We start from the raw sequence: 15,126 nt of genomic DNA, 5'->3' as shown, positions 1-15,126 counted from the left end.
TGTGTGAGCAGCAGATTGAAATGTAAAGATATGCATTTTTCTTTTTTACTGACTCACACTTTGTGTCTTGAATATGTGCAAGCGTGAATGAGATTTGATGTTTGGAGCAATGTTAGGGGGTCTGCACGATGACAGACTTTTGACTATCCCTTTAACTCAAATCTGTCAGATCAGCACTCTTGTAAAGTTAAGAGACAAAATGTAAGAGATTCCCTTAATGCGTGGCTTTCAAAGCATAGAGAAGGGGCCAGACATCAAGGGTTTCGAAGTGTTTAGCATTGAAGATGAAGTGCATTTGCTGATGTTGTCCTTCTTACACAAATGTTAATACGGCGCTGGAGCATAACAGCGCTGAGTCTCAACAAATGAGTCAGTTCCTCAGAGTCAGTCCGAATTAGAGGCGTGCAACAGATTAATGCATGGCTGCCGGTTGTATCTTCGTCTCTGGAAGGAATCAGTCTGACAAGTCATTTATTTACACGAGAGTTTCCGGTGTACCTTGTCCACCTCTCTGTCTCATGTTTGTTCATCAGTCAAGAGGCGGTTCTCAGTTGTAAATCAGAGCGTATCTGAAAAGCTGAACAGAACCACATTGATGGTCTAGAAATAGTCCAGTGTATTTGCATTAGTAGGCCTTCCTCTTGTGGGTAATTGATTGACTTTTTTGTTAAAGCCTAATGTATTAATTGCTGCCCTGCTGACACACTGTCACCTCAAGTGTTAAAAGCCTCTCCATCTGGCCCCCAAATAGGTTTGGGACCGTCCAAGTAAAGTGATGTGTCATTCCCTTTACATCAGAGGAGATATTGTGGCCTTATTTTTTAAAAGTCAGAGAAGAAATGATTTTTGATTTGTTTCGCCTGTCACAAGGTTTCATCATAATGCAAAATGCATTTTTTTTTTTTTGACTATACATACAAATATTGAACTCGCCGTGCACTTTTCCTTTTAAATAAATGTTCTTATTGTATGTGGTAGGGTTAACTATTAAAAATGAATCATTATCATCTATCGTATTAATTGTGAGTCATTAACTGAAAGGAAGCTGAAATATACATACATAAGATAATAAAAGTGTAATATGCAATTAAAAAATGTTGTTTATTACCAAAACTTAAATATACATAAATTAAAGCTAAATATATATATTATTAAAAAAAAATACACACAAATGAATAGAACTGACAAAAGGATATAAAATTGCTTAAACTTCACCTGAAATGATAATGAAAATATACAATATTAAAATAAATGCTCATGCAGAAATTACTCTGTAATTTTATCATTTATTTTTCCAGTACAAATATCTAGACATTTTAAATCAAGATGTAGTCTGTAAGCAAACTTATATACACCAGATATTTAGTTTTGATTTCTGAAAAATGTATCAAAATGTATTGTATTTCCTTTTGATTGAGTTTATTTTTACCTTATTTGCAGAGATTATTTCTCGTTCTCAGGATTTACTTACTTGATATTGATACTGTATTTTTTCAGAAAACAAGTCTTAATATCTTAAATCATTTTGCTTTTCTGTTAAATGTTGTATATTGATGTTTGTACTGGAAAACAAGACAAAAATCAGAGTAAGAAAGTTATGTACACTGGAAAAAAAAAGATTGCTGCACAGTTCAGTTTTTCTGCCCCAAAATTTTATTTTTTCATTCATTGTGTTACTTGCCATTTCTTCCTAATTCTGAAATGTACTATTAATTTTAGACTAAGTTAGAGTTAAAATAGTTTTTGTGCTGAATGTTTTGCAGTGTATATAAATAATAGTAAAATAACACTGATCAGTGCTGTTTAATGGCCTCTGTATAGAGTCTGTAGGCAGTAGAGGGGCTGTATTAACACATCTCTTGGGACGTTTCCACAGATGGTCCTTTTGGATTCTTTTTTATGTAAATAACAGCACTGTGCAGTTGGACACAATGACACACACACACACACACACACACCTCCCCCTACAGCCGTCACTTCCATTATTAACCATGTGAATATTTCATGGTGACATCAGTGTTCTGGACGGCCCATGCTGCCAGAGGGGCCCCGCTAATGAGGCACGACGCCCCTCTCAGCTGGTCGCCTCACAGCCGGGACGAATCTCATGTCTTCTTTTTTTCTTTTTTATGTCCCACCACAGTGTCTTTCTCTCTGCTCTTTTTCGGCGTTGTTGTAAGCAGTTCACAACTAGGGTACATAATTAACCTTCATCCTAGTTTGAGAAAAAAGGGCAAAGAGTGCAGATTAGGGTGCTCCGCGAATCAGACAGAAATGTTTAGTGGTGGACTCACTACTACTGGTGTACATACTTAAAGTGAGGGCTTTAAACAAACCACCAATCATGTACCATTTGTGCCACAGACATGAATGGCACCCTTTTTTTTGTCCCATTGAATGAATTTATTCAAATTTACCTTAAAAGGTGCAATTCATGCATGTAATAATAAGCCTCTTCTATGTTGAGCAGGTTTTTAATTTATGTGTTTAAATTAATTCAGATATATATTATTGAGGTATAAAATAAAACGTTGGCTTGATTCATCTGTCATGTCCATGATTCAACTTAAAAAATAAAAATAGAAATAATAAAAACTTGGTATCATAATGAAGAAAAACATGAGTGATGTGTGACCAGACATTATTAGATATTATTTATATACTATTTATTAATATTTTCAATTTGCATTTGTTTTTTCTCTTTCATTTTTAATTCAAGTTTTATTTTAAAAAATGCCTGTGATTTTATAATTCTTAAATATAATTCTTACTCTTTTTAGTTTTACTGTTTATTTCGGTTTAAACTTAAAAAAAAAATATTTTATTTAATAAAATATTTTGCTATCTCTATCTGAACTATTTTTTTTTTCCTTTTTAAACTTTTAAAGCTTAAACTTTTTATTTATTTTTATTGCCAAGGCAACATGTCTAATTTCCATTAAAGTTTTTATCTAATATTTATATTTTGTTTCAGCTTTAAATTAATGAGAGCTCTTTTTATTAGTAACCATGTAGAGAAAAACAAACAGGAAATGACATAGAAAGAAAAGTTTCTTAAATATCAGACAATTGGACCTTTTTAAAACTAGGGAGGGTTAGTTCAGGTCGGAAAAAAAGCCATGTATGACAAAAAAATAAAGAAATAAATGTATAACTTTTAAAACCTTTTTGAAAATGATTTTAAAGATGCATACACTCATGTATTCAAGGAAAATATTAGTACATTTTACTTTATGATTATACTCGCCAGCTTCTTCAAAAAATCTAGTTTCCTCTTGCAATATATTTTCAGATGCTTTTACTCTGAATCTGCTGTTTATGACAGACCTGAACAGAATCCGTTATTTGTATCTGATCTGTTCTGTGCTGCTCAGAAGCTGAAAACACCACTTTCTCTTCTTCTGCTTGCAGTGAGGGGGTCTTCAAGTGCCCGGAGGACCAGCTCCCACTGGATTACGCCAAGGTAAGAATGCACTCAGCACGAATCTCTGGTCCATTCTGCTGTAGACCAGATTACAGAGCAATCTCCCACAGTTCTTTACATCCCAGTGGACTTACAGCGGCCTCGCTCTGGGCCTTGATTTGCAGTACAACTTTTCTCGAGTGGCTTTGCGAGAGTGAACGAAATGCTAATGTGTCAACAATAGCAGGCTATGTTTGTGAGTCACTGACTGCCCCGGGCACTCGCCCCTCGTCCACGCTTCTCAAACCACCCGAGTAATCCCACTAATGAACTACCACAGGCCACGCATTTCCCTGGGACTGTCAAAAGAGACCGAGAGGACAGTTCAGAATATAACCGAATATATATAATGCTGCTTTAATGCGGCAGTGTGCTATTTCTGATGATATGTATATACATATAAAATATATATATAATAAACTATATTATATATATATATATATATATATATATATATATATATATATATAATAAACTATTATATGTATATATTTTAATAGCAAAAGTATATATCTAAACAGCTGTGCATTAAGTAAAAAAAAAAAAAGTATTTATAATGTTCCTAAACTGAAGAGAACAGGGGAAAAAAATGTGTGTGTGTGTTTGTGTGTGTGTGTGTGTGTGTACACAAACAAACATCAGGTTGAGAATCACTGATGTGTGGCAAATTTTTTTATAATTTATAAAGGAGAGTTTAGGGTTAATCTCTTCATGAAGGAGTTAAATATTAATACAGTAGCCTCCTACTTGCAAAATATTTCAGTTAGGCAATTATTACTCTGCGGTTTAGCTAATCTGCACCATGCCACATTAAAGGAGGAATTTCACCAAATCTTTAATTAAAGTATTGGCTGATTTTTCATCTAGCTCTTTAGTTAATTAATCAGGCTGAGCTGGGAAAAGTGTCGGCGTTTAATAAAGAGTCATTTTTCTCACTGCCCTAGTGTGTGAGATTATAAAACCTCTGAGCAATCAGATGATGATGAGCATACCTTCAATTTAACAAGAGCTACTCTGAATGAGTGATTTATTTTTTATTTTTTGATGGTGGAATGAAACCTAAAAAATGTCTGCAAGTAATAGAATGCAACTATGTAATCATACATAATTGTACAGTAAATTACATATAATGTGTTCAATCAAACTTTTTTTTTTTTTGGTGGGGTGGGCATGAAGTCATCTCTCACTTATCCAAATTCCAGCACTATTACGGTGTTCTTTAAAAAAAAAAAAGTGTGTTTGACATGCTTCTGTAAGAGCACATGCACAGAGTTAAACCTGTTCTGTGTTGGAAAGAGCTTTAGTGCACGAATCCGTTGAAACTGTGATTTGTGTGAAGTTGTTGGGGTAACTCTACTCATCCTGGAATATTGATGATTATAAGAAATGTTTCTTATACTGAAAACTACTCGCCTGCTTAAACATTTAGTTCTTTATCTAATTTGTTGTAGGGGTTTTTCATCTACAAATCTTCCATAAATGTTCAGCCGTCGTTTGTAAGGCAGGGTGGCACAGTTGGGAGAGTTTACCTCAGTGTGACAGAAAACATGTCAATGAAAATGAATTTGTATGTGTGTGGTTGGGAGGGCGAGGGGGACGCTGCATATGGGACTAGGAGTGAAGGAGGAGGAGGACTAAGGATGGAGAAGTGAATTTTTGGATGAAGGGAAGATGCAGTATCCTCTGGATCTATCGTACACACACAGTTGCACTTGTACGCACTCGTTTCACCGGGCTCTAGTTGAGTTCACCGAGCAATTGAATTTGATAGTGTAGAAGTGTATTTGTGTTTTGAACAAAACCGTTTTCTGTTCCCAGTCTTTCAAAATCCACGTTCACGGTTTTGCATGTTACACAATTATGTTTTATGGTCAAGCACTGCTGTCATTTCCGAGCACTTGAATCCTCATCGAATGACGTGACTTTACAGTAATCATATCAACAGACAATCCCCTTTTAGCATGGGAGAAACCATAAGCGTATACTGTGTCGGAGTCAATATGTGAACGTTTAAATCCAGACGTCTGTCCTGTCCTTGAGTGGTGAATAAATGTGTGTGTTTGAAGAGAGGAGACGACGTTGATTAATGTGTCTTCCAGATCTATCCTGACCCTGAGCTGGAGCAGCAGATCCTGGCGCTGCCCATCCGCTGTATTCACAGTGAAGAGGGCTGCCGCTGGACCGGCCAGATGAAACAACTACAGGTAATAATGCTTTCACCTTTTACAATTACTGACTCCCAATGTAGCTATTGCCATTTACTCTCCCTCATGTTGTTCCAACCCTGTATGACTGACTTTCTTCTGATGAGCACAAAAGAAGATATTTTAAAGAGTGTTGGTAACCAGACAGTTGACGGTAGCCGTTGACTTCCACAGTCGATGGGTACCAGCAACTGTTTTGGGGGAACTAGGTAGATCTGGCCTAAAACGGGAACTATGTCACCATAAATCTATACTACAAAAGCATACTTGTCCGTTTGTTTCCCAGAGCCACTTCTCAACCTGCGCCTTCAATGTGATCCCCTGTCCCAACCGCTGCTCCGTCAAGCTGACCCGCAGAGACCTGCCCGAGCACCTGCAGCACGACTGTCCCAAACGCAAGGTCAAGTGCGAGTTCTGTGGGAGCGAGTTCACAGGAGAGGCCTACGAGGTACCGCGCTCAAATCCCAGCCGAGACGGGTTTTCATTAAACGAATTCGCATTGAACATTGTTTTGGTTAAATGCTGAAATAAGGTGTGTTCGACACTAGCTCAAGATATTTTCAGGTTTTATTCTACAATATAAAATACTCTTCTATTTTGTGGCTATAAAATAAATTCAGTAATACCCCACGTGGGATATTTGTACGATTTTATAATTTTTCTGTTTGTTTGTTGCGTGCTTTTCGGTTTTTAATAACCTAGTGGAAAGCTCATTGGTCGACGGAAGTTGTAATTAATTGTGTTATATAAATAAATTGTCTTTGTCATTTTGAGCTTTTCCATGTCTTGAAAAAGACACTTGATAATTTGCTAACATGTGGCTAAATGTGATTGTCACAACTAGCGCACGTGCAAACTTCTCTAACTTTCCATTTTGTGAATTTTTAATAAAATCTGAAAGTTTGTTGGAAGCCTTCACAGCCTAACTTTAGCTTTCACCTCATGATTTTATTTAGGCGTTGTGTTCATTTCTGAAGACTCTCTTGATGAACAAAATGTGTTGGACACAGAGCTTATTTTCTGCAAATGGAAAAATCGAATTGGCTTTTTGTTGAGGGAACCTGTTAACGTCATCCATGCCATAATCTATTGTTTAAAATATAAGCCTTTTGGATGCATTAGCATATTATCAAAGACATATTAGCTTTCTTATTTGATTATTGTCTGTTTGTGCTCTATAATAAGGAATTCTACACAAAGAAAGAGGCTTGTGTGCTTCTCCATGTTCTGAAATGTGTGATTTCATTATGAGCAAATTGGCAATTTGGTCTTGTAGTAGCACAAGAACGGTGGTAGTTTGCTAATATAGTGGCACTTATTTCTAATATAAACCTCCCAATGTATAAAGAGACAATTAGGCCCTTTTTATTGTATTTTGTGTTTTGTGGGTAAGCTGCAAAATTGCACTAAATTGTTTCAGTTTATGATTAAACAACCTTTATTTGGAATTTTCTGCTTTATAGGAAGTGGTCTTTTGTGACATGAAAGCATTCTAGTTGCAGCTGGAATACAGTAGATGACTTTTGCCCTAATTTGCAGTCTGGGTGGGTCAACGCCTGTCAAATCAGAGTCTGTCTGCAGATTTTGGGCTGTTAGAATTGACAGATCTCATAATAAATCTAGTTTCTTTTCTTCCTCTGACGTCTCCATCTCCTTTCGTGTCTCTCAGAACCACCAGGGCATCTGTCCGCAGGAGAGCGTGTACTGCGAGAACAAGTGTGGCGCAAGAATGATGAGAAGACTATTATCCCAGCACACCATGACCGAATGCCCCAAACGCACACAGCCCTGCAAGTACTGCGGCAAAGAGTTCGTCTTCGACACCATCCAGGTGAGAGACACGGCACAGCAAACCCCTACATCGAAATCCTGCAGCACTCTGACTACAGCTGTGGCCTTGCATCTGTACGATAGAAAAATGGATGCAGATAGTGTTGACTGTTGATCTTTCTATGCGCACGGCCAGCGACAAGTGTGAATGGAACAGTAGCCGCTCAGTGGTGAATTAAAGGGGTTTTGAGGCTGCACAGAGTGGGATGGCAGTGGGCCTGTGACTACATAAACACTGGCTTTCAAACTAAATTCTGGGTTTGGTGCCAACCACAGCTTGGGCTGGCCTAGCTTCTTCTTATAACACCTGCGTTCGCACACATAGCGGTAAACATCCTGGAAACACTGTGAGATTCAGCTGCCTGGCTGATGGACACACCAGCTCTGTTCTGAAGCCTAGTGCGCTGCTTCGCTACATCTGTCCTCATTAGTGACCAACTTCAGCGCTCTGAAAGAAAAACTAGACTTGTTGTTGATTTCAGTGGATTCTGATGTTAGTATGTCTCTACGCTTACAGGTTGATAGCCTACTGAGCATAAAATCCAGAAAACACGAATATTTTGTTAAATAAAGTGTTTTTAATTACACTGAATAGGGCTGCAATATTAACCCACATAAAACAATGATTGCAATGTGCCTTAGTGTGATTATTAGATCTCGACTGTTGCAATTTATTTCAATAAAATGACATGCGAGCAGCTCATGATCCTGTGTTTTCAGTGTTTCAGAGCAGCTTGGTTCTCAGTAAATGCTGCTCCGCATGAACTCTATTCATCTGCTCGAAGTTTGGGTCCTGCTTATAATGTGCATTTGGAAATGAAACATCCATAAGCCATTTTTCCAAACTTGTGTTGAGCAGAAGCGCTTAGAAACTGGCTGTTATTAATAGAAGAGACACTTTAACATTTCTTTTGCGTTTTTATTGATTTATAAAAAATCTATATAAAAGCTCAATGGTTAAATGTTCGAAAATGCAGAAATTAAGAGAGGCATAAATATTAATGTTGTAATTTTGGAGCTGTACTGTAGAATAAAATTATTATTATTATCATTCGATTTTCTTAAGTATATTTAGATTTAACAGTGAAATATTAGAATAGTTCAGTATTAAATAACACATTAATTTCACATTTGTTTTGTTTGGTAATATTACATAATATTATATTATTACAAAATTGGAGCTGAAGTTTATATATATATATATATATATATATATATATATATATATATATATATATATATATATTAGTGCTGTCAATCGATTAAAAAATTAATCGCACAATTTTTTAAAATTAATCACGATTAATCGCGATTAATCGCAATTAAAAGACTGAAACTTTTTGGATATGTAAATGTAAAATGTAAATAATTAATGTAAACTCAAGACAAAGAAACTATTTAAATTCAAAATATGATTGTTTATTGGAATTTTTGTTTAACTTGTAACACAGATTTTCTCATGTAAACAACATACCTCCAATAAACCATCAATATCCTCCAAATTAACTGTTGGCTTCAAAGCCATATTTATTACAGAAATAAAAACACAGGCATGTAAGTACCATTTGAATTTCAAAACAATCAATGCCAATAAAAAACAAAAATGATTTCCATGTTGAATTCTAAGTGGACTGCAAAAAAATTCCAAAGTATAGTCATTGCCAGTGCTTTAAGTGGGCCGGTACGTACCGCCACCTCTCCGTGCGCCCAGAACGTGCTTGTAGCGTACCGGATCTTTTTTCTAAGTTCTAAACAAATACCGTAGACGGCAAGGCACAAATTTAGATATTCATTTATCTAATTAATCTATAGCCTATGCACAAAGACAATATGATCTTTTTGTCCCCTTTTTGTTTTAAAGCTTGATGAAGAGAGAGAGCGCAAGTTGCTGCAGCTGAGGAGGACAGTGATGCACGCGCACAGGAGTGATTGACAGTTCGCGGCACTGTGTACAAAAAATACTCCGCTACACAATTATTTCTTTAAGCTTATTAACGTTAGCGTTACAGAAAGGTCTGATTTACGCACTGTTACAGTCATTGTGTTTTTTGTTTTTTAAACAATGACATTTGAGTTCATGATTTTAATGTTGCTGTTTCTTGTGGCAGACTAAATGAAGAGTAATGTTTCTTGTGGCAGACTGAAGAGTAATCCGGCAGAGTTTTATACTGAAACTTTCCGTCTAAAAGTCCTTCCTTGGTCTTATCCATATTTCTTTGCACGTTGAACACACATAGGCCACAACTGGAAATAAAAAAAACTGCAACCGCGTTAATTGCGTTATTTTTTTTTTACGCGTTAAATATTTCAAATTAATCGAATGCGTTAACGCGCTAATTTTGACAGCACTAATATATATATATATATATATATATATATATATATATATATATATATATATATATATATATATATATATATACACAATGAGGACGATTCACATTTGTGTGCTTTTTGATGCATCATTTATGACTGATATTTGACCAACGCTTTAATCCAAAGCCTAAATATTTATCAGTGTGTGTTTCCTGGGAACTGAACCCATGGTGTCATGCTCCAGCAGTTGAGGTACAGGAACACGAGTTCAGTGATTCTTATAGATGAACTCATGATGATTTCATGAATCCATGCGTATTTTAATTCTCACGCCTTAATGCTCAAGCTGTTATTGCTAAAGAAATCCCAGCTCAACCTACAGATTCACGTCAATTCTGACTGTTGCCTTTCATCCCCCAGAACCACCAGTACCACTGCCCTCGCTTCCCTGTGCAGTGTCCTAATCAGTGTGGCACCCCGAACATCGCACGTGAGGATCTGGCCAACCACGTGAAGGAGAGCTGTGGCAGTGCGCTGGTCCTTTGCCCCTTCAAGGAGGCTGGCTGCAAACACAGAGTGAGTCCTGTGCTGTAACTTCACTGAATTCCCCTGATTCCGATGCAGTTTTCCTGTTTTTTACACCTGTAAAAATTGTGTCCATGTTAGTAAACAAATTCTTTGATGCTTAAGGATGGGATGTCTGCTATGATATTTCATCTTTTCTAGTTTTTGAGATCAAGGGAATTTGGGGAAATAAGTTTTATGCATTTATGCATTTCTGGTCTCTTGCCTTTACTTGCAGTATATAGACCTGAAAGTATAGAAGAATAGCAGTGCTACTTAAAATTAAAAGAAGTTATTAATTTATAATTTAAAAAAATCTATAAAAGTGCAAATAAGTCACTTTTAAATGGAAACAATAAATAAAAAAAACATGTTAAATTCATCATGTTTAAAAACTTTGTAAAAAAAAATACTTCATTAATTTATTTACATTTTTACTTGAAGTAAATGTAACAGTAAAATAATTACTAAATCACTTTTTAAGTGATCAAATAAATAGACATAGGACAACGGTTTAATGTTATAAATGTAGTTAAATGTAACAGTAAAATATTTGTAAAAAAATTAAAATAAAAACAGTAAAAGATTAATGAATCACTTTCCAAATTGACAAATATTTAAAATGTTTTATTTAATAATCAGAAGCTATTTTTTTTAACTTTTATTTTTTTTATGTTTCATTTTATTATTTGACAGATATTAAATAATAATTTTTAAATGTTTGTTTGTATATTATTAATTATTATATTATTAATTTATTTACATTTTATTGTTTCAGTAATACACTGAACAATGTAGGTAGATAATAAAATAATAACAGTAAATAAACATACATATTTAAAATTGGTTTATTTAAAAACAAGTAATTTTGAAATGTTTTATATTTTTAAATGATTTATCAAATAATTTATTCTTAAGTTATCTACGTTACATTTTTAAACAAATTTAAGAAAACGTTTTGAATACGGCTGTTTATTCTCAGTAAAAAAATGTTGTATATTTTTTAATTATTACACTGATACATTGACTAACTGATTGTCATTGTCTCAAATTAAATATGATGTCTATAATGATGATCAAGGTCTATAAGTTATGCTAATAGCATTATGCAGATGAGAACTGCAAGCCAATTCACACTATGCTTCTTTGCTCTGGTTTATAGTGCCCAAAGTTGGCAATTGGACGTCACCTGGAAGAGAGCACAAAGTCCCACCTGACCATGATGTGTAATCTGGTGGGACGGCAGCGGCAGGAAATCATGGAGCTGAGACGTGACATGGAAGAGCTGTCGGTGAGTAACGACGGCGTCCTCATCTGGAAACTGACCGACTACTCGCGCAAGCTGCAGGAGGCCAAACTCCGCAACAACCACGAGTTCTTCAGCCCGCCTTTCTACACGCACCGCTACGGCTACAAGCTCCAGGTGTCCGCCTTCCTGAACGGGAACGGCAGCGGCGAGGGCTCGCATCTGTCTATCTACATCCGCGTGCTGCCCGGCGAGTACGACAGCTTGCTGGAATGGCCCTTCTCCTACAAGGTGACCTTCTCCATTTTGGACCAGAGTGACCCGTCGCTGTCCAAACCTCAGCATATCACGGAGACCTTCAACCCTGATCCCAACTGGAAGAACTTCCAGAAACCGTGCAGCAGCAGCAGCCGAAACTCGCTGGACGAGAGCACGCTGGGTTTCGGTTACCCCAAGTTCATCTCGCACGAGGAGATCAAGAAGAGGAACTACATTCGCGACAACTCCATCTTCCTCAAAGCTTCCATAGAGATCCCGCAAAAAATCATGGCTTGAGACTGTTCGAGTGACGATTTGTCTTGACGTACGTCTTTGTGGACCCTGTCTGAAACTCTGCCGAGACTCGGAGCTCGTCTGTCTGGTTATTCAACTGGGGTCCGTATCTCCACGTAGAAGTGTTTCGCAAAGTCATCACTTTTGGATTTGCTTTCCAGCACTCTCTTCCTCAATCTACAGCAATGCCTTTGGACATTCAGTAGTGCCTAGAACATTTATTTTAATTTAAATGTTATTTTACTCACATATGTAAAGTAAACGGTTAAAGCGGATTGTGAAAGGCTATTCGTAAGCTTTGCACTTTGAGAATGTTTTTCGGAGCTCTGGGATACGACTGCAGGCATTCGGCGTACACACACTAATCCTCTTTTTACCCTTTTGTGTACACACTTTCGCCCAGCATCGGTCCTTGAAAAGAAACTCAACAGAACTTTTTTCCAGTTTAGCTAATTTTACGTAAACTAACTTCAACGGCTGTGAACTAAATGTATAAGTTACTCTAGCAGTTCGAGACTTGTTTGATGCATTGTAGTACTTGACAAGTTATGTTTTTTAACATTAGGACCGATTCCGAGGTGCTAAAGCTTTTTTTGTTACTGTACGTTGGAAAACGACACATTTTTGAAGTTCATGCACTCCGGTTCGGATCGAAAGCCATGCGAGAGCTTGTTTACATTCAGTCTGAGGGTGATGGTGAGGTTGTGGACCAGGTTTTGTACTGTAACATATATTCTTAACCAGCGTGTGAGGGCTTGTTGTGTTGAGACGGATGGACGAGCGAAAGGAACCAAATTTTTTTTAATATGTGAAAAAACTAAAATGTGAAAAACATGTCATAAACGGAGGATGATTTCGAATGTGAACTCTGAACTCACATGCTCAGTTGATTCTTTCTGTTCTTTGTCTTTCTCTGGCAGAGGATGAATAGAAAGGTGCGGGCATTTGCCACGGCCGCCCTAAAGCACGTCGAGTGCAAGGTCGTATAGCTGTTGTAAGCGCGGCGCTATTAGCCATGGTTACCCTTGCCTGTTAGCGCAGCATGTGAACGAGAAGAGAGTTCTTCCATGTGCCTGAGGAAGATGAGCCTTGTGCAATATGGCTGCCATTGCTCCATACAGACCAGTGGAGGACTTTGTTGATACTTATTATATATGTGAATACTAATTAAAAAAAAATGCAAAAGCACATTCTTCTTCAACATTTAATCTTGCTACGATACCAGCTAATATTTTACAATGATTTCAAGAAAACCTGGAAAAAATAAAAAAATATAAAACCTTTTTGCTAAGATTCTGTATTTTACAAAATTCCCTGAGATATTTTCTACAACTCTTTTTGGCGATTCGTTTCGAGGGCTGTGTGTTGAAGTTTTATGGACCCTTTTTATGTTTCACCTCTGTGGCATTTTGTTTTTGTCTGGTTTGGATTTTGCATATTATGTCTGTATTGTTTGCTCTCGAGAAGTATTTATTTTAAAGCGCCATGACATAACTTGACACGAAATGGTGCAGATGTTTTTATATGTTGATCTGATGATTGCTTGCCGAATATCAGTTGAAATAAAACAATGTCTACAAGATCTGTTGTCGTCTCTCACTGAAACAAACCTCTCTGAGCTCTCAGTTTCTCTCACGTGACCGTTGGCTGTCTCAAAGTTTACATGGCCCACAGTCGCAAAAGTTTACCAATCCCGCAGGAACCGCCCACAAGACCAGCAACACGAAGCTTTTGTTGAAGAAACAAACTGAAGAATAGCATGTCCTCCGATTTAGTCTTCTTGTGAAGCATTAGTGTCAATAGTGTAGAATAAAGTAAAATGATCTGCAGCCAGTGTTTCCACAGTTGTGGAAGATTTGTGGAATAACAAGGAGGTGAGTCTGGAAAAGTAATAAAATGGAAATTTATATTGTGAATAGTCATTTTCTAGTTGCAGTTCGCTTGAAAATATTGCATCAGCTGCTCAATTTGAGTGCAATCTCTATGAAATGGTAAAAAAAAAAAAACAATCAGATCAAAAACAGCTGGAAAGGTTACAGAAATGTGAAAAGGTTTGTAAAGGGCTCTACAGCTACAGTTTGGCTGAAATGTCTCATAATCTCGCAGCTTTAATTTCATTCACGCTACTTCTTAGCATCCATGACGAGTGCCAAGTGTGCACAAGTTTTTTTATGGCTTTGTTTTACAACGCTAAGTGAGAGGGGGCTGGATCTCATTACTACGCTCACATCGCTGCTCCATGTGCCGATCTCCCCCTGAGATGAAGAGGGAGGAAGTGAAGCAGACACGTGCTCAACTTTGATGTTGTGCCAGAGGTTTGCTCTGGACTCTGTATGGATGTATGGGAGGTTTCTTTCTTTCTTTCTTTCTTTTTATAAGGCATATTAAAGCTACTCAAGTCCCCCTGAGGAGAAAAGCTGTTCGATTTATTAGTGAGACAGGCCCTGAAAAATCACTTGAACATTTTTTTTTATTATTATTTTATATCTATATGATTTATTTGTTTTATTTAATTATATTATGTATAATCTCAGATAAACGTATAATAATCTTCTAATTCCCTGGGGATGAAATATGACTTGCCCATGTTTTTTGTAAGAAACTGGGACTTTTACATTTGAAATGTATTGTAGATGTGAACATGGCGATTTCTAATATATAAACTTTGTAATATGGGAAATCATGTGGATCTATTTCAACACATAATAACTGAAAGAGTGGCTTTGAGAGTGTTCTGAGAAAGTTTCTTCAGCCGTATCGTTTTCCACTGCCGGGCTGAACACAGAGTTATGTAAAGTTAACTGCAAGAGCCCAAAGCCATAGTGATGGCCCCTAAAAGTTTCCTGGCACAGGGAGTTCAAACAGCAGCTCCTCTAGCGCAGAGCTCTGTGAGAATAGTAACATCTAATTACACTTTAGATCATGAATGTTTCCCATTCGGAGCGGAAAAG

The 15,126-nt window shown here is 36.8% G+C and overlaps 1 protein-coding gene across 1 annotated transcript in view; it reads left to right on the top strand.

Moving 5' to 3' along the window:
* The window catches only part of LOC128029353 (TNF receptor-associated factor 4-like), a 32,871-nt gene extending 19,116 nt beyond the window's left edge, over nt 1-13,755 (top strand). The window contains exons 3-8 of the mRNA XM_052617113.1: nt 3,412-3,463; nt 5,563-5,667; nt 5,954-6,115; nt 7,337-7,498; nt 10,234-10,389; nt 11,540-13,755. Coding sequence (XP_052473073.1) covers nt 3,412-3,463; nt 5,563-5,667; nt 5,954-6,115; nt 7,337-7,498; nt 10,234-10,389; nt 11,540-12,178 — 1,276 coding nt within the window. The 3' untranslated portion in view covers nt 12,179-13,755. The remainder of the gene's footprint in view (nt 1-3,411; nt 3,464-5,562; nt 5,668-5,953; nt 6,116-7,336; nt 7,499-10,233; nt 10,390-11,539) is intronic.
* The last annotated feature ends 1,371 nt before the right edge of the window (nt 13,756-15,126 follow it).

This window comes from Carassius gibelio, chromosome A15, assembly GCF_023724105.1.
Source record: "Carassius gibelio isolate Cgi1373 ecotype wild population from Czech Republic chromosome A15, carGib1.2-hapl.c, whole genome shotgun sequence".
Lineage (NCBI taxonomy): Eukaryota > Metazoa > Chordata > Actinopteri > Cypriniformes > Cyprinidae > Carassius > Carassius gibelio.
Note: the sequence above shows the minus strand (reverse complement) of the source record. Positions and strands in the feature narration are given on the sequence as shown.